General features: G+C 39.2%; 1 protein-coding gene across 5 annotated transcripts in view; it reads left to right on the top strand.

Moving 5' to 3' along the window:
* Positions 1-3,284: 3,284 nt before the first annotated feature.
* Positions 3,285-23,966, top strand: part of Gosr1 (golgi SNAP receptor complex member 1) — a 41,155-nt gene continuing 20,473 nt past the window's right edge. Inside the window, exons 1-6 of one of the 5 annotated variants that reach the window (XM_048366447.1) lie at positions 3,285-3,339; positions 5,568-5,682; positions 12,133-12,220; positions 12,544-12,651; positions 14,234-14,325; positions 15,942-16,016. In XM_048366447.1, coding sequence (XP_048222404.1) covers positions 3,309-3,339; positions 5,568-5,682; positions 12,133-12,220; positions 12,544-12,651; positions 14,234-14,325; positions 15,942-16,016 — 509 coding nt within the window. In that variant the 5' untranslated portion in view covers positions 3,285-3,308. Of the gene's footprint in view, positions 3,359-5,567; positions 5,689-8,379; positions 8,473-12,132; positions 12,221-12,543; positions 12,652-14,233; positions 14,326-15,941; positions 16,017-23,966 lie in introns of those variants that run through there. The other 4 variants (XM_048366446.1, XM_048366449.1, XM_048366450.1 and 1 more) reach the window with 4 other exon arrangements.

Raw genomic sequence — 23,966 nt, 5'->3', positions numbered from 1 at the left:
AATATAGCAAGGACATTGAATTATAAAATAAACACATTATGGTTTGCAGATGATATAATGTATTTGGAAAATTTTTTAAATACAGAGAAAAATAGAAAAAGCATGATACCATTCTACTCAATAACCCTGGGTGATTGGCTTGAACCAGCCCCATGTGCTCCAGAACATTTAGAGGGCTAGTGCCTCAAGAGCCTGAAATCTGAAGATCATGGTTTGAGGCCAGCTCAGGCAGACAAGTCCTGGATATGTGTGTCCAGGTTTGAAACTAGCCAGAGCAGGAAAGTCTGTAAGACTATTTTCAGCAATTAGCCACCAAAAAAAGCTGGAAGTGGAGCTATGGCTCAAGTGGTAGGGAAGCTGTAATCTCAGAAATGGCAAACTGCAGAATAGAAGAGCCCAAAAGAAAGCCTTCTCTCTCACTAGAATAGGACTCTGGAAAGTTCAGTCTAGTAAGGCAACTTCAGACAGGACTCAAAAATCCAACACATCTATCTTTTCCCATAGTAACATCAATTTGTACCAAGTGAATCATCATAGCATAAATTTTGAGAGACAAGCAAGGAACATTCATAATGGGATAAATAGGACACATACAAGTCCATGACACAATGGACACATATGCTTCTCATCACACATATCTGACTCAGAGGACAGTCAGTTCCCAGCAGGCTGGGAGTGTTTGTGCTGTGAGAATGTTGACACACTGAGGCAAAACTACAGTGATCCAGTGATGATAAGGTGATGTGATGATTTGTTCAGACATTGACCTTGATTCTGATGTTTTGATGACATTATTATTATTATTATTATTATTTGCCAGTCCTGGGGCTTGGACTCAGGGACTGAGCACTGTCCCTGGCTTCTTTTTGCTTAAGGCTAGCACTCTGCCACTTGAGTCAAAGCACCACTTATGGCATTTTCTGTTTATGTGGTGCTGAGGAATTGAACCCAGGGCCTTATGCATGCTAGGTAAGCACTCTACCACTAAGCCACATTCCCAGCCCTTGATGACATTATTGATGGTGATGTTGTTGACTTCTTTGTCAGTAGATGGTAACTCCAGTGCAACCCATTGACCTGTGGCCAACAAAAATCCTTACAAAAGTTGAATCTCAGATGAAAATTAAGGAAATTATAGTACATAGAAAAATCTCAAAAGGGGCCGGGAATATGGCCTAGTGGCAAGAGTGCTTGCCTCATATACAGGAAGCCCTGGGTTGGATTCCTCAGCACCACATATATAGAAAAGGGCAGAAGAGGCTCTGTGGCTCAACTGGCAGAGCGCTATCTTTGAGCAAAAAGAAGCCAGCGACGGTGATCAGGCCCTGAGTCCAAGTGCCAGGACTGGCAAAAAAAAGAAAAAAGAAAAAAGAAAAGATCTCAAAAATTGATTATAAGAATATTGGATATGGGGCTGGGAATATGGCCTAGTGGCAAGAGTGCTTGTCTCGTATACATGAGGCCCTGGGTTCGATTCCTCAGCACCACATATACAGAAAATGGCCAGAAGTGGCTCTGTGGCTCAAGTGGCAGAGTGCTAGCCTTGAGCAAAAAAGAAGCCAGGGACAGTGCTCAGGCCCTGAGTTCACGGCCTAGGACTGGCCAAAAAAAAAAAAAAGAAAGAATATTGAATATGTTCCAAATCTAGAATGCAGGTTTAGAATAGCAACCAATGCAAAATAATCATGTTTCTGAACACACCACATACTGGATAGTGTGTATATACGCGTGCACACACGTATGTGTGCACATGGTGGTCCTGGGTCTTGAACTCTGAGCTTGGACATTGTCTCTGATCTTTTTTTCACTCTAGACCGGCACTCTGCTGTCTGAGCTACACCTCTACTTCCAGTTTTTTGGTGGTTAATTGGAGATAGGGTTTTGCTGCCCCAGTGGCTTCAAACCGTAACCCTTGGATCTCAACCTCCTGAGTAGCTAGGATTACAGGTATTACTGCCACTTGGTTAGCTTGTTACATTGTTATCTTTAAATGATTTTACAAGAATATTTCCATTTAACCTGTCTTCTTATGTGTACAATTTATCCTAGTCAGTCACCTCTTCCCTCATTCTTACCTGGACCTATCCTATCCTATCCCCACTTGTCTCTTTAAGGCTCCAAGTTCCATTTTCACATATGCATACTGCATATTATGACTGTATTTGCCCACCAATCCTCTTCCCATTTATCCATCTTTCATTTAGCCCCTGGATAGCTATTAAAACTTAAAGTGGTTTGATATCCTCCAAATGGTGACCACAAACAAAGTAAAATTTGGTGCAGATGTTGATCTTTCCAAGAGCAACGCATAAGTGATTGTTGTTGTTGAAATCAAAGGTAAACCTGTGTGCGTTGTTCGTGGCAGAGGTTGAAAAAAAGGCAGTCTAGAGCATCATAACAGTTCAAAACATGCTGTGGAAGCCAGAAAATACTTTTCCCCTTAAAAAAAAAAGTCAACCCCAGATTCTATAGAAAAGATGAATCAACATTCTTTGACCAAGAAAAATTAATAGAACATTTCACCTGGAAAAGAAAGAGGGCTGAGATTCAATTATAAATGCCAGAAAAGCTGCAGGTGAAGAAGGAGCTATAGAAAGTGGATGATGACACACAGGTGCAAGTGGGACGAGGAAAAGGGCCTGTGACTGATCATGAGGGAAATCAAGGACATTTGAAGATGATTCTCAGTGGCAAAGTTACCTGATGGAGGAAAAAGGATAAACGGAGGCCACGGAGATGACAAAGTTATTTGGGACACAGAAAACACGTATGGACGGGGAGAGATAAATTTAGGAAACCTCAGGAGCTCAAATCTCGTTTCCAATCTTGCTTCTTTTTTTTTTTTTGCCTGTTAATCTGTTATGATTTATTAGCTGTACAGCAGTAGATCCTCCTCCTCCTCAGCTTTCAACCCCATTACATATTTTATTACAGGGCTCATGTTGGCGTCCTAAAATAATGAAAAATATCACACAGTACAGCTAAGTACAAAATGCATCAACCTAGAGTCGGATAGCTAACTGATGGCTCTCTTAAAAGCAATACACAGAAGAAAAAAGTGTTTGAAATCAGTAAGACTGAGGCTCTCTAAAAAACACATTTTAAACATGTGACAGTTCATGTGCAAGAATCGCTTTTTAAGTTGCTTCTTAAAAGGTGTAAAACAACGATGTGACCGCTAGGTGGCAGTGTCTTCGGAGGCTAGCGTATCCCATCGGCCCTGGCGATCAGGGCAGAGGAGGCGCGGATGTGACGCTCTAGGCCACGTTGCCTCTATCCTCCCGTTCCGCCTGACGTTGGCCCCAAAGATGGCGGCAGGAACCAGCAATTACTGGGAAGGTGAGGGTGAAGCCTCCGGGTGGGTCCCGCGCGGGTCCGAGACGCTGAGTGGGGCTGGGTCTTGGGGGGAGGCGGCAGAGGAAAGAGCTAGGTTTTCGGAGTGGCCCTGCCGAGGGGTGTGAACCCCGAGGCCTGGAAACGAGGCGGGGGGCCCAACCTGACTGGATGGGGTGAACGGGCCCAGGGTGGGGGTTAGGTGGAGGGGCCGCGGCCCACAGGGAGAGGACGGGGGATCGGAGTCCGCCGGGACAAGAGCGGAGGGACCGAGAAACTTTGACAAGCCGTCCGTGGCCACGAACTCCGGCCAGAAAAGTCCAGAGCCCCAGCGCCGAGGTCATGCCCAACAGAGTGGGAATAGAGGCGGAACTTACCAGTCCGGGCCCTAGGGGAACTTGTGTCTCCCTGCTGGGGCTTCTACCTTCCGCCCTGGGGTCTAGGATCGGCTTTAAAAAGAGGAAAAGTTGAGAGTGCCCGTGTGAACTGTGGTACATTGGCTATACTTCTTCCACCAGAAGTCCTGCCTCCGCTTTGACGAGTGCACTTACTGAACTCCTGAAAATAGGGTCTAATCAAGTGAAGTCATATAAAACTCATGCTTGGGCCGGGATAAACAACGGTTAGAGCAGACTCGCCTTCTCTCAACTTTCTCTGTACTCTACTGCAACATAGAAAGTACCCTCCAAATCCCTTTACTCCTCTGACCTATTTCCACCTGCCACCCACAGAAGCCTTAGAAATGGATGATTTAAATTCATCCTATACTCATCTACCGTATTTTCAAATACTTTTACATGATGTTGAGAAGTGTGGTTGTGGCTTAAAGCACACATCAAAATGCTTATTTGAAGTGTATTAGCTCGGATACACTTTTAAGTTATGTAGAAGTGGCTACCCATAACTTTATTACTAATTATTATGCTGTTTTGTTTTTTTTTGTTTGAAACACCAGCCTGTAGTAATTATAGCAGCTCACATGGGCACCCTACCCTGTGCTAGGTGCTTTAAGTACGATTACTAATGCATAAAAGAACCATGAAGGGAGAGATTAAAAAAAAAAAGGCAGAGGTTCTTCGGTGCTAACTAGGTTGTCATTAAATCTCAGAGCCAATATGTGACTGAGCTGAGATTCAAACTGGATTCGAACTCTGTGCATATATGTTCCACTATGTTATTTTGCTTCCTACTTCTGATGGCAAAATATTGTATTCTTTACTCTGAGACAGTCTTATCCCATTCATTCCTATATTTTAGCTCTTATATTTTAACCTCCATGACTAAGAGTACGCAGGTGTGTGTGTGTGTGTGTGTGTGTGTGTGTGTGTGTGTCTTTCTAGATAGGACTTACCTCATTCATCCCCTTAGATGCCAAACTACTGCACCAGTTTTTCTGCTTGCTTGCCTCTACTTTGAAAACTTGCTTGTGTTTCTGCATTTATTTCTATTACAATTGTGTCTAACCTTAGTAAGACATTGTTAGTTTTACCTCCATTTCTTTTCAACAAATTTATAAAAAGGCAATTTTAAACTGAGGACTGGTGGCTCACGTTTGTAATCTTAGCAACTAGTCTGAGCTAGAGGATCATTCAAAACCAGCCCAGGCAGAAAAAGTCTGCAAAACAGCATTTCCAGTTAACCAGCAAAAAGCCAGGCTGGAGATGGTACAAGGAATAGAACAAGGCCCTGAGTTCAAGCACATGCATATGCGTACACATTTTAAATTTTGGGTAATTTAATTTTCCTTTATGGCTAATTGCTAAGGTATTTTACTGTTAAGAAAGAGTTCCTTAAGCCTAGCAAAGTTTTGGAGCATACAGACTGCAAAAATTTCTGTCAGAAACAGTGATGGCTTCTTATAAAGTTACTGGATAAATTGCTGTGATAATGGCCATAAACCATATTTATTTTGTGATTTGTGATTTGTACTTGTATCCTGCTTTTCTCTGAACCACAGAATTTAGGTATTGATGTACAGTAATTAAATGATGTTAGAACATTTGTTGTCTAGCTGTTTGGAGATGCTGCTCTTCTTGCCCCATTTGAAGCTTAGATAAGTGACTAATTTGCTTTCATGGGTCTTTGGCTTTCCTCTTTTAATACTTTACAGGAGAGAACTAGCTCAAAGATTAAAGTATGTTCATTTTCAGGGTTTGCTTCCTTCAGAATAGTCTTTTGTTTTTCATGTCAATTGACAGACTTTGTGTCTAATTCCTTTTATAATTTTGTTAAAGATCTCAGGAAACAGGCCCGACAGCTGGAAAATGAACTTGACTTGAAACTGGTTTCCTTCAGTAAACTATGCACAAGCTACAATCACAGCAACGCTCGAGATGGAAGACGCGACAGGTATAGGTACTACCAGATTCTGTCTCGTATGACTTATACTATATAATGTTTTTAAAGCATCAAAAAATAAACTAAAATATGTAACTCTACAACTTGGTCTGTTGGTGAATTTTTGGTGTTTTATTCTTTGCCAGTGATTGTTTTATTTTTTAGTGACTTACTGAAATGTTTCCTAATTCTTAAAATATTTATTTGTGGTCCTTAGGAAAAGGCTATGATGGTCTCAGGAGAAAGCTGCTAGAGCTTCAAAGTGGATTTGTATCTCAGAGTTTCTAGCTCAGCGGAAGAAAATGTAGCTGATTTGCCCATTTCGTTTTTTGTTTCTTTTTGTTGGTCATGAGGCTTGAACTTGGGGCTTGGGTGCTGTCCCTGAGCTCTTTTGCTCAAAGCCAGCTCTAACGCTTTGAGCCACAGCACCACTTCTGGTTTTCTGGTGGCTAATTGGAGCTAAGAGTCTCACAGACTTTCCTGCTCTGACTGGCTTCAAATCAAGATCCTCAGATTTCAGCCTCCTAAGTACCTGGCTCCCATTTCATTTTTTTTAAAGAAATATTTTCTTAATTGTTAAATGGATAAAGGAGCTAGCCAAATGCAAAGTATGCATACTGCTCTTCTGGTATTTATTCTTTTAGAAGGCATTAATGTAATGTGTGTCCTCATTGTTAATCGTAACAGCTACTTTTATACTTGGTACTTACTTGAGGAACTACTATATTGCCATAGAGAATCTATGGGAAATATATTCTTTTTGAGTTTTGTGTTTATATCTGCTTGTTTAAAAAAAGTTCAAGGAAGCTGGGTACTGGTGGCTCATGCCTATAATCCTAACTACTCAGGAGGTTGGGATCTGAGTATCACAGTTTGAAACCAGACCAGGTCGGAAAGTCTCTGAGATTCTTATTCCCAATTAACCACCAGAAAAAGTGAGAAGTGAGCTATGGATCAAGTGGTAGAGCACTAGCCTTGAGTAAAAAAGTCCAGAGACAGTACCCATACTCAAGAGTTCAAGCTCCAGGACTAGCACACAAAAAAGAAAAAGGTGTAGGAGTTGTTTAAGGTACTTGAAAGAATAATATAATGGACCCCATATACTGGTTTTCCATTTTAAGAAATGATCATTGCAGATTCAGTCAAAGCCTCTGATGGCACCTCACTTTCTCCTGTCTATGCCATATGTGTATATGTGTGTCTACAAATATGCATATATATGGCATAGAAATACTATATATTATGTTTCTTTCTAGGCAATTTATACTATCCTACAGTAGTTATTTAGCAACTTTCTTTTTTAATGTTATTGAGATTCAGTTATGAATACATTTAACTCTGGAATATTCATTTGCTATTAGTACAGCTGTTTTAGGGTTTACTCATTCAATGGATAGAGGTTTCTAATTTGCTTACTTATAATTTAATAGCTGACACAGTGTGTACCATATTTCACATACTATACCGAAAGCTTTATAAATGTTACTAGGACCATTTTTACATGAAAATTTCTCTATTTCCTAACACTGAAATTGTTGGCAAAGTTGTTAATCCTTTCTTATTTTCATACTTTTTCAAAGATAAGTGCTGAGATTTTTTCATTGAACAATAATAATAGTACAAGCCTGGAAACTGAGTTTGAACTTACATCTTTATTTCTAGACCTCATGCTAAAACTTAATATATTATGCACCTTCCAACAAAGGACTCTTTTCAACACTATAGCCAAAGCACTTTTTTTCCTTTTTAATAAGGGCAGGTGTGTTAAAAAGATATTAGGGCCAATATATTTACTCTGGGACCTAAATTATTAGCACATCACATGTATTTGATTGCTGTGCACTGTTTTGGGTTCAAATTCATTGAGCAGTAAGCAAGTTAAGAGTAGGAAGAGTGTTCTTTTTTATGAGTAAACTTATTTTGTGATTTCCTGAATTTAGGTCCCCCACCAGATTACACTAGCAAGTACAGTTTTAAACCATGTTCACAGCTGGGCTCATGCCTGTAATCCTAGCTACTCAGAGGCTGTGATCCAGAAGATCATAGTCTGAAGCCAGCCCGGGCAAAGAAGCCAACAAGACACCCACCTCCAAAGTAACCTGCAAAAATCCTGGCCGAACACGTGACTCAAGTGGTAAAGCACCAAACAAGCAAGGAAGCTGAGCAAACACAAGACCCTGAGCTCAAACTAGTACCAGGAAAAAAAAAAGACAACTCAAGCAAACAGAAATGTCTGCTATTAGATACATACTGTTATGTGATACTTTCTGTTTTTACTCTGTTCTGCGGGAGTTTAATACTTTTAATCGGGAAACGATTGAAAACATTCCCTAAGAAATTTTACAAATTGGGTCTGACTATAGAATTTCTTTAACTTAACTATTACTTTAAATAAAAAACAGAAACAAACCCTTAGGTTGTGAGGCGCAAGATCCAGCTTTGTAGTAGAGCAGTTGCCTAACATACTCAAGGCCCTGGGTTCGATTTCAGCACTGAAAAAGAGAGGAAGGCAGGCAGAGAGGGAAGAGAGAAAAAAGATCCAGTATGCATTGTACATTTTAAAGTGTTTTGTTTAATGTTACGTTCTAAGAATGTCACAATGAATAAATTCAGCAATGACTAGAAATTTTCTTCTGGGAATCCTTTCCAAATCCTACTGTTGTAGAGAATGAATTTTGACCATTTCCCTGGACTTGTATACTGTTCTAGGAGGGGTGAAGTGGACTAACCAATATGGAGATTGCTCCAATATCCATTCACTCAGCAAATACTTACAGGCATCCATCATGTACCAGGTGGTAGGTGTGTATCTGTGAATAAGATGGAGCCCGTTTCCTTCCTCCAGCTTACATTCTGCTATCCCATGTGTGTGTTTTGTTGTTGTTTTTTAATCTGGTAAGAAAGGATCTATTAATATACAGGGAAGTTTTGCATGGACACATTTTCAGAGCTAATTCTAGGACTTTGGCTTGGCTGTGATATAGAACAACAAGAAGCTGGACTTAGACTGGCAATGGTAGCTACTTGGGAGGCTAAGATCAGGACAATCACAGTTCAAGGCCAGCCTAGGCAAAACGTTTGTTCTAGACCCCCATCTGATCCAGTAAAAGGTTGGACACGGGTGGATACCTGTCTCCTTAGCTACTGGGGGAGCATAAATAGGATCATGGTCCAGGCCAGCCTGACATACACTATTCAAAGAGTAACTAGAGAAAACTGGATAGTGTGTGTGAGTGTGTGTGTGTGTGTGTGTCTTAAGTAACAAGTGGCAGGGCCCTGAATTCAGACCTCAGTACTACTGAAAAAGAAAAGGACCAAATATTTATTGTCATATTTCAGAGAAGATAAAATTGGAATGTTTGAAGAAGCAAACTTTTAGACCTAGTTAAAAAAAAAATCTCAAAATAGCCAGGTACTAGTGGCTCATGTCCATAATCCTATCTACTTGGGAGGCCGAGATTGTGAGGACAGAGGTGCTACATTCCCGTCAGCCAGCTGTGTTGAAAAGCTTAAAATAGGGAAATCAAGGTCCAGGTAAATGTCTAGACAGGAATCAAGACTTTATCTTAAAAATACCTACATAAAAAACGGTCAGAGGTATGGCTGGTGGTAGATTGCCTGTCTAGAAGGTATGAGGCCCTGAGTTCAAACCACATGCCTGGCAAAATAAAATAAAAATTTTTACTAAAGCTTGGTGTAGTTGTTCATGCCTATAATCCCAATACTCAGGATATTGAGGCAGGCAGATTGAGAGTTCCAGGCCAGCTTGGGCTACGTAGGAAGAGCCTGCCTCAAAAGTAAATAAATCATTGCTACTCTGGCTATTCTGCTGCTGATTATTGCTGGGAAACATACAAGCACAGTCGCTGAGGTACTTTTTGGTGTTGAACTGATGATTATATTTGTTTTGCTTGTCACACTTCTACAGGTACTGTTAAAGGACAGATAAAGCCTTCAATTAGATTGAAGAACATGATGATTGCCTGGGCATTTGTCTGTCTAAATAACTGATAATACTTGGGGACCTGGTGAGGGATAGCATTTTTTCAGAAAAGGCCATAGAGACTTTGAGGGCATGAGGTTTTAGAATTTGAGTCTGTCAAATGTTTCACATTTTTTACTGACTAATCTGATATTTTAAAAAAGTTTAGTGGGCTGGGAATGTGGCTTAGTGGTAGAGTGCTTGCCTAACATGCATGAAGCCCTGGGTTCGATTCCTCAGCACCGCATAAACAGAAAAGGCTGGAAGTGGCGCTGTGGCTCAAGTGGTAGAGTGCTAGCCTTGGGCAAAAAGAAGCCAGGGACAGTGCTCAGGTCCTGAATCTGAGGCCCAAGACTGGCCAAAAAAAAAAAAAAAAGAAAGAAAGAAAAGCCAGGGACAGTGCTCAGGCCCTGCGTCCAAGTCCCAGGACTGGCAAAAAAAAAGTTTAGCTTGTTTTTGCAAAACAAGATGAGGTGATTGCATGTCATGAATGGAACTGTAGAGGGTTATGATGAAAATAGGCCGAAGGTGGCTGGCTGTATTGTTCATGATTGTTAATTAGTTCATTCTAGAAGGTTTTAGTTGCAATTTTGTTTCTTCTTGGTAAGGGTCATGAAAAGAAGGAAGAATTTAAGGAATCATAATTTTAGAGGGTAAAAACTGGAAAAATGCTGGGCACTGGTAGCTTATGCCTATAATTCTAGCTACTCAGGAGGCTGAGATCTGAAGATTGCTGCTCCAAGCAGGAAAATTCTTGAGACTCTTATTGCCAGTTAACTAGCAATTAGCAGGAAGTAGAAGTGGAGCTGTGGCTCTTGTGGTAGAATGATAGCCTTAAGCAAAAAAGCTCAGAGACAATTTCCAGGCCCTGAGTTCAAACCCCAGGACTGATACCAAAAAATAAGCTCCATAACATAACTACAATCCTTTTTTTTGCCAGTACTGGTGCTTGAGCACTGTCCCTGGCTTTTTTGCTCAAGGCTAGCATTCTACCACTTGAGCCATAGCTCCACTTATGACTTTTTCTGTTTATGTTGTGCTGAGGAATGGAACCCAGGGCTTCATGTATGCTAGGCAAGCAAGCACTGTATTGCTAAGCCACATACATTCCCAGGCCCTACAATCCATTTTTATGCCTTCTTTTGTAAGGAGTTTATAGTTTCCCTTTTTAGTACATTTTTAATGGAGTTCATCATGACTTTTTCATATATTTATATTTCCTTAATGTATTTGGATGTTTTTGTTCCAAATACCCTCTTATCTCCCTGTCCCACTGATCTCTTTCCTCTTGCCAGATAGTCTCCATTCTACTTTCATATCTTTTTTTGTTGTACTGGGGTTTGAACTCAAGGACTTCAGCTTGGTAGGTAGGCATACTACTTGAGCCACACCTCCAACCCCCCCTTTTTTTTTTGCCAGCCCTGGGGGGGTGGACTCAGGGCCTGAGCACTGTCCTGGCTTCTTTTTGCTCAAGGCTAGTACTCTATCACTTGAGCCACAGCGCCACTTCTGACCATTTTCTATATATGTGGTGCTGGGGAATTGAATCCAGGGCTTCATGTATACAAGGCAAGTACTCTTGCCACTGGGCCATATTCCCAGCCCCTTCCAAACCTTTTTGATTCATTATTTTTTTGAATAGGCTGTCATGTCCAGGCTGATGTGGACCAAGATCCTCCTATTCATGCTTTCTATGTAGCTGGGATGACAGACACACCATTGCTGCCAACTTTTTATTGGTTGCAATGGTATCTCTGTGGACACTGTTGCCTGGGCAGCCCTCGTACTGTGCTCTTTCTGATCTTAAGTCTCCCAAGTAGCTAGGATTACAGAAGTGAGTCACTATACCTGAAGTTTTTAGAAGTCTAAATTCCACATGTAAGAGAAAAGATGTAGCCATATGTCTTTACGGCATGTTTACTAGTTTATTTTGCTTAACATGATGATATCTAATTTTGTCACTTTTCCTGCAGATGACATAATTTTGTTCTTTATGGCCGACCCAAACTCCATTGTTTAGTTTTCTTTTACATAATTTGTTCTTTAAATGTATGGTTAATTAGACAGTCAAGTTGCTATCGCTTGGGAAACAAGCATTTGGAATTTCTTTATATTCAGTTTTTATTTGGTTGGTTGGTTGGGTGTGTTTTTTTGTTTTATTATTTTGAGGCAGGGTCTCACTATAAGGCTTAGGCTGGCCAGGAACTCATTTTGTAATCAGGCTGGTCTTGAATTTAGAATCCTCCTGTCTTCGCTGCCAGAGTGTTGGGATTACAGGTGTATGCCACACCTAACATTCAGTTGTATTTTATACTATAATGTTGTAGGATATATGATCTTTATAAAAAAGTTCTATAAAAATCAGTTTCCAGAGAATTAGGGGAAATGTTCACTTGATCTCTTTATAAGAATGATTACCTTTTTATTTTGAGAGTATTTTAAACATCTTGAGTAATGAATATTCTTTGATTTCTCTTTAGTTCTGATACAACACCCCTTTTAAATGGATCAAGTCAAGACAGAATGTTTGAGACAATGGCAATAGAGATTGAACAGCTTTTGGCAAGGGTAAGTGCTTTCTGTGTAATGGCCAATTTGCTAGTATCTTTGTACTTGCTAGATGTGATACTGCATTATATTAATGCAGCTATGTTTGTTGAAATCATCCATTCAAGATAGCCCTCGAAAGCCACGGGAATTTTTTTTAATAGTCATCTCCATGCTAGATGACTGTTATTTTAGCCTTTATGGATTATTTAGGTGAGCTGCTGAACTTAGGATTTTGTTTTGGTTTAAGTTTATTGTCTTGTGTCGTCTGCCAAAAGGACATATAGGCAAATAATTTACTTTTAGGTATTTATAGTGCTTTCTGAAATATTTTCTCTTCCTAGCTTACAGGGGTAAATGACAAAATGGCAGAATATACCAATAGTGCCGGCGTCCCCTCCTTGAACGCAGCACTGATGCATACATTACAACGACATAGAGACATATTACAGGTAAAAAACAAAAGGATATGTTGGAAATGATCTATACAATTTGCATGTGGAGATGGGCGGGAAACCTGGGAGAGAGTGAGGGAAGGAGTGACATTGTCCAAAATGAAATGTACTCATTACCTGACTTCTGTAACTGTAGCCCCTCTCTATATCACCTTTATGGTAACAGTTAAAAAAAAAAGATGGAAAAAAAGGAAACAATCAACAAAACGATTTTTCAAAGCCCCAATACCAACACACACATCAGGAACATATATACATATACAAATAAAAGATTGTTTTTTAACCTAATGCAGTAGTTTGAATATCACATTAAAAGCCACCATTATGGCTGGTGGTAAAGCACGAATAACATTCCCATTAAAGGAAAAAGCAATACAACGCAAGGTAGTTTTTGGTAGTGCAATTAAGCAAAGAGAAGGAGGAAGAGAGAAAAGAGAAAAATTGGGAAGGAAGAGACAAAGTTCCTATAATGTAGCAAGATAAGATGATATGTCTGATATACTCAAGAAAAATTACCTAAAGGTGGTTACTGGTGGCTCACACCTGTAAGCCTAGCTATTCAGGAGGCTGAGATCTAAGGATCACAGTTCAAAGCCAGCCTAGACAGGAAAGTCCATGAGACTCAGAAAAAGCTGGAAGTGGCACTGTGGCTCAAGCTAAACCTTAGCAAAAAGGAGCTCAGAGACAGTGCCCAAGCCTAGAGTTTGAGCTCCAGGACCAGCAAAAACAGAAAGGAAGGAAAGGAGGGAGAGAGGGAGGGAGGGAGGAAGGGAGGGAGGGAGAGAGGAAGGAAGGAAGGGAGGAGAGAGAAAGAGAAAGGAAGGAAGAAAATTAAATAAAAGCTAGAAACAAATGCCATAAAATGATAGTTTACTAATTATAAAAGCAAATATTTTTCTTACGTATAAAAAATAACCTATTAGAAAGTATAATGGGAGGGGCTGGGAGTATAGCTGGTTAGAGAATGCACAAAGCCTTGTGTTCGTTCATTGGCACCAAAAAAAGAAAAAGAAAAGAATATATATTGGAAAGAAACTGTAAAATCCTTCTGTATAAATTTAGTGGAATATGTGGGAATTGTACATGTGAAATTCTACAGAAGAACAGAGAATATTTAAGTATAGGAAGGAATTACTCTGCTTTTTGACAGGGAGATTTCTTTCCAAATCAACTAACAGACTGAATATCAAACATTAGAAATAGTTCTTTTTAATCTTAAATTTTTATTTTATTTTTTTTTTAGGGCTTGGGCTCATGGCCTGAGCACTGTCCCTGGCTTCTTTTTTGCTCAAGGCTAGCGTTCTACCACTTGAGCCACAGCGCCCACTTCTGGCTTTTTCTGTATATGTGGTACTGAGGAATCGAACCCAGGGCTTCATGCATTCTAGGCAAGCACTCTACCACTAAGGCACATTCCCAGCCCCTTAGAATTTTTTTCTCTATAATTTTAGGTCTTGTGACATGGTACTATAAAATAGGGATGGTAGTTTGAAATTTACAGTGTGATGACAAACCACAACTGGTATGTATGGATGAACATAGTTAACTTCTATTGAGACTGGATGTTGGTTTATTACAGGATTACACACATGAGTTCCATAAAACCAAAGCAAATTTTATGGCAATACGGGAAAGGGAGAATCTCATGGGATCAGTACGAAAAGATATTGAGTAAGTTACTTTTTATGTTATTTGTAGAATTCGGGGGGGGGGTGCTAAGAATATGTCTATGGTTAATGACCAATTGATTAGTAGAGCTAGGATTTAGATCTCAGGGTTTCTAATTCCCATTTCACTGTGTTTTGAATTGCTGCTACAATGTGGATCCTAATCTACTTTGCCAGTCCTGTGTGACCTGTGACCCTAGTGTCACCATAGGCCCTTGCTAATCTTTACCTTCCTGTCTTAATTCAAAGTCCAATTCAGACAATACTTCCATGAATTCTCTTACCCTAAGAATTTATTGTCAGTAACTGAGCTCTCCATGTTTCCTTCCTAATTACCACCTACCTTTGGCTCCTGATTCCAACATTCACACATTCAGGCATGCCTTTACTCTTGTTCTGAAATGCGGTCACTTTCCTGGCACCTCCCTGTGCTTTGTGCCATGGCACTGCTTCTTACCAGTCCTTCAGTTCTAACAGTAGCACTCTGTGTTTCTGTAGTACTTATTTATTTTTGTGCCAGTCCTGGGGCTTGAACCTCAGGGTCTGGGCACAGTCCCTGAGCTTCTTGGCTCAAGGCTGGAACTCTACCACTGAAGCCACAGCTCTATGTCCAGCTTTTTGGTTTTTAATTTGAGATAAGAGTCTCACAGTCTTTCCTGGCTTTGAATTTCAATTCGTATATCTCAGTCTCCTGAGTAGAATTACAAGCATAAACCACCAGTACCCAGCCAGTTGATGAATTTTTAAAAATGTGTTCTTCTTTATTAGTAGGAATAAGAAAAACAAAAGTGTTCACAGTAGTAATAAAATACTTTTTAAATTTTGGTAGTACTGGGGTTTGAATCCAGGGCTTCACACTAGTCAGGAGCTCTAGGACTTGAGCCATGACTTCAGACCTATAATTTTTGTTTTCTTTTTTGCTCCACTTTTTTGGTCAGTTTTAATGTTAATATTAAAATCTTTTAGTGTGTCAAAATTGGCATTTTGTTAACTGTGCATTTCAATGTTCTTAGCTGTCAGTTCAGTGGATATGTGGCACGCACAGGCCCATTGGGGAATGGGGGACGGAAGGAGGCAGGCATTCCCATTCCATGGGGTGCATGTCAATCAGCCTCAAAGTGTGCTTTCACCTGGAGCAAATGAAGGTACAGACAAGGGAGAAAGAAGACATTTTGTTGCTTAAGAATTTGGGGTTATTTTGGCGAGAAACAGTAAGACTTAGGTCTAAATTAGAGAAATATTTGTATTTATAGTAGCAGTTTTAGACATTTTAAAAGTATATATTTTAATTATTCAAAAGTATGAAGACATAGAGTTTGTCCTCTTGATGTCACTAGGGTAGTTTCTTAATTTGATTTTTTTTTTTTTTGCCAGTCCTGGGGCTTGGACTCAGGGCCTAAGCACTGTCCCTGGCTTCTTTTTGCTCAAATCTAGCACTCTACCACTTGAGCCACAGCGCCACTTCTGGCTTTTTTGGTTTATGTTGTGCTGAGGTATCGAATCCAGGGCTTCATGCATGCTAGGCCAGCACTCTACCGCTAAACCACATTCCCAGCCCCCTTAATCTGATTTTACAGTATCTTACAGAAAGTGTTCTTAATTTCTCTTTATCCCTTCCAGGTCATATAAAACTGGGTCTGGAATAAACAACAGGAGAACAGAACTGTTTTTGAAAGAACATGACCACCTCCGAAAGTAGGTAGTTTTGAGTGTCTGTGCACTGTCTGGCTTCTCATGCTAATTCTCCTAATGACTATGACACAGAAGTGGAATTGCAGTGGTTCCAAACATAATTAGGAAAGATGGGATGCTTTTGAGTGTTTCACTTCACAGTTATGTTACCTCTAATATGTTTTCTATTGCCTTAATGTATTCTCTTTAGGAAAACAATTACTCTCAATGCTTTTGTGTATACTTCACATTACCAATAATAACAATAGTAATTATACTGTTAAGTTATGTTTGAATGTTCTGTTACTAACATAGTAAGAAACTTTATAAAGGGTAAGTTGGCTGTGTATCAAATCTAAAAAAGAAAGTTTTGTGCTATTTCCGAAGAACAAGTCAGTTTCTTTGTTTTGTTGTTGGGTGCTTCTGAGGATCCTTATGCATGTTAGACAAGTACTTTGCCACTAGCTATGGTCTCAGCACACTGCTTTGTTTTTTCTTATCTTCTTGCTTGTATTTTGTTGTATAACTTAAGAATCCAAAAATTACTTCTATGAGCATTTGATTAACTTGTACCCATGATAGTGTTAGGAATAATGTTGATATTTACTACTAAATTTAGTTGATCAGTCATGTTATATGAGCTTAAGGTACTGTTCAATTCACTTGCCTTTAAAGATTAGCACTTAAAATATCAGCTAGTAAAATCAGAACACAGAAAATGCTGAATGTGATAGTGTATTTCTGTAGTCCCAGCTCTGAGAAGGATTGCTTTAACCCACAAGTTCAAGACCAGCCTGGGTAACATATTGAAACCCTGTGTACACACACATCACACACACACAAACAGGAAAGAGGAGAGAGAAGGAAGAGAAAAAAGGGAGATCGTGTGTGTGTGTGTGTGTGTGTGTGTGTGTGTGTTTATGTGGTGCTGGGAATTGAACATAAGATTTCATTCATGTTAGATAAGTGCTCTGCTCTAAAGCCATACCCTCAGCCCATGGTCTTTTTAGGAACCTGTGAACCTGTGTACTTCTCATGTTGGAACTAGGTATTATTCTTTCTTAGTTTGCTGAATGTTACTGATTGGCACAAGGGGGCAGTCTTTCCTAGAGTTTAATCTATAGTCATTCACGTCTATGGTAGTTGTTTCTGTATTTGATCAAGAACACTGTAAAAAGAAATAAGCATTACGTCCACAACTATATTAATACAAGTATAGAATAATTTAAGGGATATAATGTTCAAATAGTACAAATAAAGATTAGATTGCATTATGTTTGTATTATATATTGCCAGATTGCCACATATGGCACACATCCCATAATCCTTATACTTGGGATGCTGAGGCAGGAGGATCACAGGCTTGAGGCCACCTTGAACTATACAATAATACAGTAAAACCCTTTCTCAAAAGAAAGACTAAAGAAACATTTAGAAATTAGTAGTTTATTTTTAAAAGAATGATTTGAAGTTGAAAATAGTATATCAGAATGATCCTTAATGTCATTATTTCAAAACACATTATACATTATATTTGCAGGAAGTTTTGAATTATTCAAAGAAAGCATAGAATTTCGTACTCATTTCATAGGAACAAAATAGAGCCAGATACTGGTGGCTCATGCCTGCAATCCTAGCTACTCAGAGGGCTGAGATCTCAGGATTTCAGTTCAAAGCCAGCCTGGGTAGGAAAGTCCATGAGACTCATATCTCTAGTTAACCACCAGAAAACCAGAAATGGAGCTGCAGCTCAAAATGGTACGGTGCTAACCTTGAGCAAAAGAGCTCAGGAACAGCACAAGCCCTGTGAGTTCAAGCCTCACTACCCACAAAAAGAAAAGAAAAGAAAGAGGGCTGGGAATGTAGCTTAGTGGTATAGTGCTTGCCTAGCATGCGTGAAGCCCTGGGTTCGATTCCTCAGCACAACATAAACAGAAAAAGAAGTGGCGCTGTGGCTCGAGTGTGGTTCAAGAGTGCTAGTCTTGAGCAAAAGAAGCCAGGGACAGTGCTTAGGCCCTGAGTTCAAGGCCCAGGACGGCAGAAGAAAAAGAAAGAAAGAGAGAGAGAGAGAGAGAGAGAGAGAGAGAGAGAGAGAGAGAGAGAGAGAGAGAGAGAGAGGAGGGAGGGGAGGAGAGGGGAGGAGAGGAGAGGAGAGAAGAGAGGAGGAAGAAAAAAGAAATTCCAGTATATATATATATTTTATTTTTTGAGTAATTTGCTTAAGTTATAAAATGGTGAGAAACAAGTAAAACTTTTTGTTGTTGTTTTTCTGTGCTGGGTTTGGGGCTTGACCTCAGAGCTTGGACACTTAGCTTTTTTTTTACTCTACCACTTGAGCCACAGTTCTACTCCAGCTTAGAGTGCTAGCCTTGAGAAAAAAAAAAAAGAAGAAGAAGAAGCCAGGGACAGTGCTCAAGCCCTGAGTTCAAGCCCCAGAACTGGCAAAAAAAAACCCCAAAAAACCCAAGCAAACAACAAGAAGCAATAAATTCCTAGAATTAAAGAATTTATTCATTATGTGGCCAGGAGGTATAGCCAAGTGCTTGTCTAGAACGCTGGAGGCCCTAACTATTATTACCCCTTCCAACAAAAAATATATATTTATTTAAAAAGCTTTTTAAAGCATATTGTTATATTTCCTCTCTAGTATACCTCAGTAATAGCATATACAGAAACACTGCCAGATACCCTTAATAACACTAAGGTTTTGACCTTTCTGCCCCTGTGCTGTAGAAAAATCTTAGGACCTAGAACATGTTGAACACATACTCTAGCATTGAGCCACATCTTTAAACATTTTCATCATAGAAAACTTAGCTTGGGCAGATGATATAGTTTAGTAGTAGAGTGCTTGCCCCATATGCATGAGGCCCTAGATTTATTCAATCCCCAATATCAAAAAGACAGAGAGAGACAGAGAAAAAAGAAAAAAGTAAAGTTAGGTTTAACAGCCAGGCAAAAGAAGCTTAAAGAAGTGATAATTTACTTAAAGGGCTAGGCAAAGGATATATGAAAATAATCTTTTTATGATTTTTCTGTAAGTCTGAAATTATTTCAAAATAAGGTAACATTAAAAAGCTAGCTTTTTTAATGTTAGTCTTTTATAACTCCAGCACAATTAACAATTAGCAAATTAAAATTGGCACAAAAATACTAACTAAACTACATTTTATTTAGAAGTTTTCCATTAATGTCCTTTTACATATTTCAAGATCCACTTCAGACTCCCATATTCTACTTAGTTATCATGCTTTCTTAGTCTCCTCCAATTTATAACAAAACTTTCTGACTTTAATTTGTTAGGACGAAACATCAGACAATCCCTAATTAGCAATTATTTTGCCAGAATATTCTATAGTGTACGGTTGTGACCTTATCTAATTTGGAAAGAAAACCACCCAGCATTGTCTTTCTTGGAGCATTATATCAAGGCATAGAGCATGTCCAAATGTCATTAAAACTGATAACCTCAATTTCTTGGCTATGGTAATGTCTGCCTGTTTTCTCTACTATGGTGTTTGACTACTGTGAATTTTCTGTTTTATTGTTTTTTTTTAAAAAAATGTGATTCTGTAAGAAAGAGTTGCTTTTTAACCACTTATTTTATTCATGTATTTATATCATAGACTCATAGATTGCCTATGAATTTTAATAAAGCTCTAGTGTATGTGCACGTGTGTGTGTGTGTGTGTGTGTGTGTGTGTTAGTAGCGATTGAATTCAGGGCCTCTGAGGTAAGCTAGAACACTATAATTATTTTCTTGTTCACTGTGTTCATATTTGGCCATTGGGAATTCATTTAGATTGGCTTCTGTCATTTGACATCCTTCATTCTTCTTTGAATTACTTCCAGTCATAGCTTGTCTTGTATTTCTCCTGCCTCCATTCTGCAATCCTCTTCTCTAGGGAAACTTGGTGCCTTGTATTGGAGAATGTACTCAGAAACTAAGATATGGATTCTAGGTAGGTTTATTGTTGTTGAGGCTATTGTCTTTAAACAGTGCTTGTTGTTAAAACTGTTTATCAGCTGGATGCCAGTGGCTCCTGCCTGTAATCCTAGCTGTTAAGAGGCTGATCTGAGGATCATAGTTAGAAGGCAGCCCAAGCAAGAAAGTTCATCAGACTCTTACCATGAATGAGGCTGAATTTTTTCATAGCTTTTTTTTTTTCAATCTTTGGGGGATAAGTTGTTTTTCTCCTTTGTAACTGTAATGTGATAAATTACATTGATTCCTTTCAAACATTAAATCAATCTTTAATTCCTAGAACAAACCTAACTTGATCCTGATATAGTTTTCTGTATATATTATTGTTAAGGATTTTCTCATTCTTATGGGAAGTCTATATTTTCTATACTTGAGATACCTTTGTCTGGTTTTTGTATAAGGGTAATCCTGGCTCCATTAAACGAGTTGGGAATTATCTGCTTGTATTTTCTCAGAATTTATATGAGCTTGATGTTATTTCTTTCTAAATGTGTGTTATAATTTACCATTGAATTTTGCTCAACCTAGTTTTCTTTGTGGCAAAATTTTTGGATTACAATTTTTTTTTTATTAATTGGACGTAAATTTTTTTACAAGGTGTTGTGCAAAGAGGGTGCAGTTACATAGTAGGGCAGTGTGTACATTTCTTATGATATCTTACAACCTGTTTTTCTATCCCTTGTCTAGGTCAGGTTGATATATATGCAAAATACAATGTGTCAAGAACATATACAGTATTCACAGACTTGGTCTCTACTGTCTCTCCGTCTCCCTTTGTTAACAGTCATATATCAGGGAGATCATGACCCTTTGTTTTCTGTGTTCTAGGCTTGTCTCACTCAACATTATTTGTTCGAGTTCTGACCATTTCCCTGAGAATAACAGTATTTCACCATTCCTAATCGCTATGTAGTATTCCATTGTGTATAAGTACCATATCTTTTGGATCCATTCATCTGTGGAGGGGCATCTGGGTTGTTTCCATATTTTAGCTATTGTGAATTGTGCCGCGATAAACATGGAAGTACAAATGCCTTTTTGATATCTTGGATTTTGCTGTTTAGGATAGATGCCTAGGAGTGGTATGGCTGGGTCATAGGGTAGGTCTATATTGAGCTTTTGGAGAAACCTCCATACTGTTCTCCAAAGTGGTTGTACTAATTTGCACTCCCACCAACAATGGAGAAGGGTTCCTCTTTCCCCACAGCCCCTCCAGCATTTGTTGTTTCCTGAGTTCAGAGTATAGGCCATTCTAACTGGGGTGAGGTGGTATCTCAGGGTTGTTTTAATTTGCATTTCCTTTACTAGCAGGGATGTTGAGCATTTCCTCATATGTTTCTTTGCCATTTTTATATCTTCTCTTGTGAAGTCTCTCTTTAGCTCTTTTGCCCATTTCCTAATAGGTTTATTTGGCTTGGAGGGGCTTAGTTTTTTGAGTTCTCTGTAGATGACCGATATCAGGCCTTTGTCTGTTGCTGTGCTGGTAAATATCCTTTCCCATATCGTTGGCTGTCTTTCTATTTTGGTGGCTATGTCCTTAGCTGTACAGAAACTTTTTAATTTGTAGTAGTCCCATTTGTCGAGTCTTTCCCCTATTTGTTGTGCCCCTGGGACTCTATTCAGGAAGTTCCTTCCTGTGCCTATAAGTTCTAGTGTCTTTCCTACTCTGTCCTTCAGTAGTTTCAAGGATTCAGGTCTGATGTTGAGGTCCTTGATCCATTTTGAGTTGATCTTGGTGCATGGTGATAGGCTTGGGTCTACTTTGAGTTTTCTGCATATGGCTGCCCAGTTCTCCCAGCACCAGTAGTTGAAGAGGCTATGTTTATTCCATTGTATGTCTTTAGCTCCTTTGTCGAATATCAGTTGGCTGTAAGAGTGCGGTTTTATTTCTGGGTCTTCAGTTCTAATCCATTGGTCTTCCGATCTGTTTTTATACCAATACCATGCTGTTTTTGTTATGATGGCCTTGTAGTAGAGCTTGAAGTCAAGTATTGTGATACCTCCTGCACTGCTTTTTTTGCCTAGAATTGCTTTGGCTATTCTAGGTTTTTTGCTGTTCCATATGAATTTATGGATTGGTTTCTCTATTTCAGTGAAGAATGTGGCTGGGATTTTGATAGGTATTGCATTGAATTTGTATAACAATTTGGGCAATATGGCCATTTTCACTATATTGATTCTGCCTACCCATGAGCATGGGAGGTCTTTCCATCTCCTTGTGTCTTCTTTGATTTCCCTTATTAGATTTTTGTAGTTTTCATTGAATAGGTCCATCACGTCCTTGGTTAAGTTGATCCCTAGGTACTTTATTCTTTTTTTGGCTACTGTAAATGGAATTGTTTCCATAATTTCCTTTTCTGTTTGTCTATTGCTGGTGTACAGAAAAGCTGCTGACTTTTGTGGGTTGATTTTGTATCCTGCTACTTTGCCAAATTGGTTTATTAGGTGTAGGAGTTTGGGTACTGAGTTTTTTGGGTCCATCAGATATAAGATCATGTCGTCTGCGAATAGGGATAACTTTATTTCTTCCTTGCCGATATGGATCCCTTTGATGTCCTCCTCTTGCCTTATTGCTATGGCTAGGGATTCCAGCACTATGTTGAACAGAAGTGGGGAGAGTGGGCATCCTTGTCTTGTTCCTGAGTTTAGGGGGAATGATTTAAGTTTCTCTCCATTTAATATGATATTAGCAGTTGGTCTGTTGTATATGGCTTTTATTGTTTTGAGGAATGTTCCATCTATTCCTGTTCTCTCCAAAGCTTTTAATAGGTATGGATGTTGTATTTTGTCAAAGGCTTTTTGGGCATCGACTGAGATAACAATGTGATTCTTGATTTTAGTTCTGTTTATGTGGTGAATTACGTTGATTGATTTACGGATGTTGAACCATCCTTGTGACTGAGGGATGAAGCCTACTTGGTCATGATGTATGATATTCTTGATCAGTTTCTGGATCCTATTAGCTAATATTTTATTGAGGAGCTTTGCATCTGTGTTCATTAGTGATATTGGTCTGTAGTTCTCTTTTTTGTTGGATCTTTGCCTGGTTTGGGAATGAGTATGATATTAGCTTCGTAGAATGAGTTTGGGATTTCTCCCTCCGTTTCTATTTCGCAGAAGACTTTGAGGAGTATTGGAATTAGCTCCTCACTAAAGGTTTCGTAGAATTCGTTGGTGAATCCATCTGGGCCTGGGCTTTTCTTAGTAGGGAGGTTCTTGATTACCTCCTGTATCTCACCGTAAGTTATTGGTTTATTTAGCTGATTTATTTCTTCTTGGTTCAGTTTGGGCAGTTTGTACTTCTCTAAGAATTGATCCATTTCCGTAAAATTGTTTTTTGCTGAGTAGAGGTTTTGGAAATAGCTCCTTATGATTGTTTGAATATCGTGTGTACTTGTTGTAATTTTTCCTGTGGAGTCCCTGATTTTACGAATATGAGTCTCTTCTCTTCTTTTTTTTGTAAGTCTTGCAAGGGGTCTGTCAATTTTGTTTATTTTCTCAAAGAACCAGCTTTTAGTCTTATTTATTTGTTGAATGGTCTTTCTATTTTCAATCAGATTTATCTCTTCTTTAATCTTTGTGATCTCTCCCTTCCTAGTCATTTTAGATTCTGTCATTTCTTGTTTCTCCAGTTGTTTTAGTTTCATCGTGAGGGTATTCACCTGTGCTGCTTCCATTCTTTTAATGTGGGTGCTGAGTGCAATGATCTTGCCCCTCAGTACTGTCTTAGCTGTGTCCCATAGGTTTCTTTGTGATGTGTTTTCTTTGTCATTGTGGCTTATGAATTCGTTGATTTCATCTTTAATTTGATCTGTGGCCCAAGTGTTGGATAGCAGCGTGGGGTTTAGCCTCCAAGAGTGTGTATAGGCTCTGTGGTATCCTTTGTTGTTGAGGGTTACCTTTAATCCACTGTGATCAGATATAATACATGGGATGATGTCAATACTTTTGTATTTGCTGAGGTTCTTTGTGTGGGCTATGACGTGGTC

Source organism: Perognathus longimembris, chromosome 17 (assembly GCF_023159225.1).
Source record: "Perognathus longimembris pacificus isolate PPM17 chromosome 17, ASM2315922v1, whole genome shotgun sequence".
Classification (NCBI taxonomy): Eukaryota; Metazoa; Chordata; class Mammalia; order Rodentia; family Heteromyidae; genus Perognathus; species Perognathus longimembris.
Note: the sequence above shows the minus strand (reverse complement) of the source record. Positions and strands in the feature narration are given on the sequence as shown.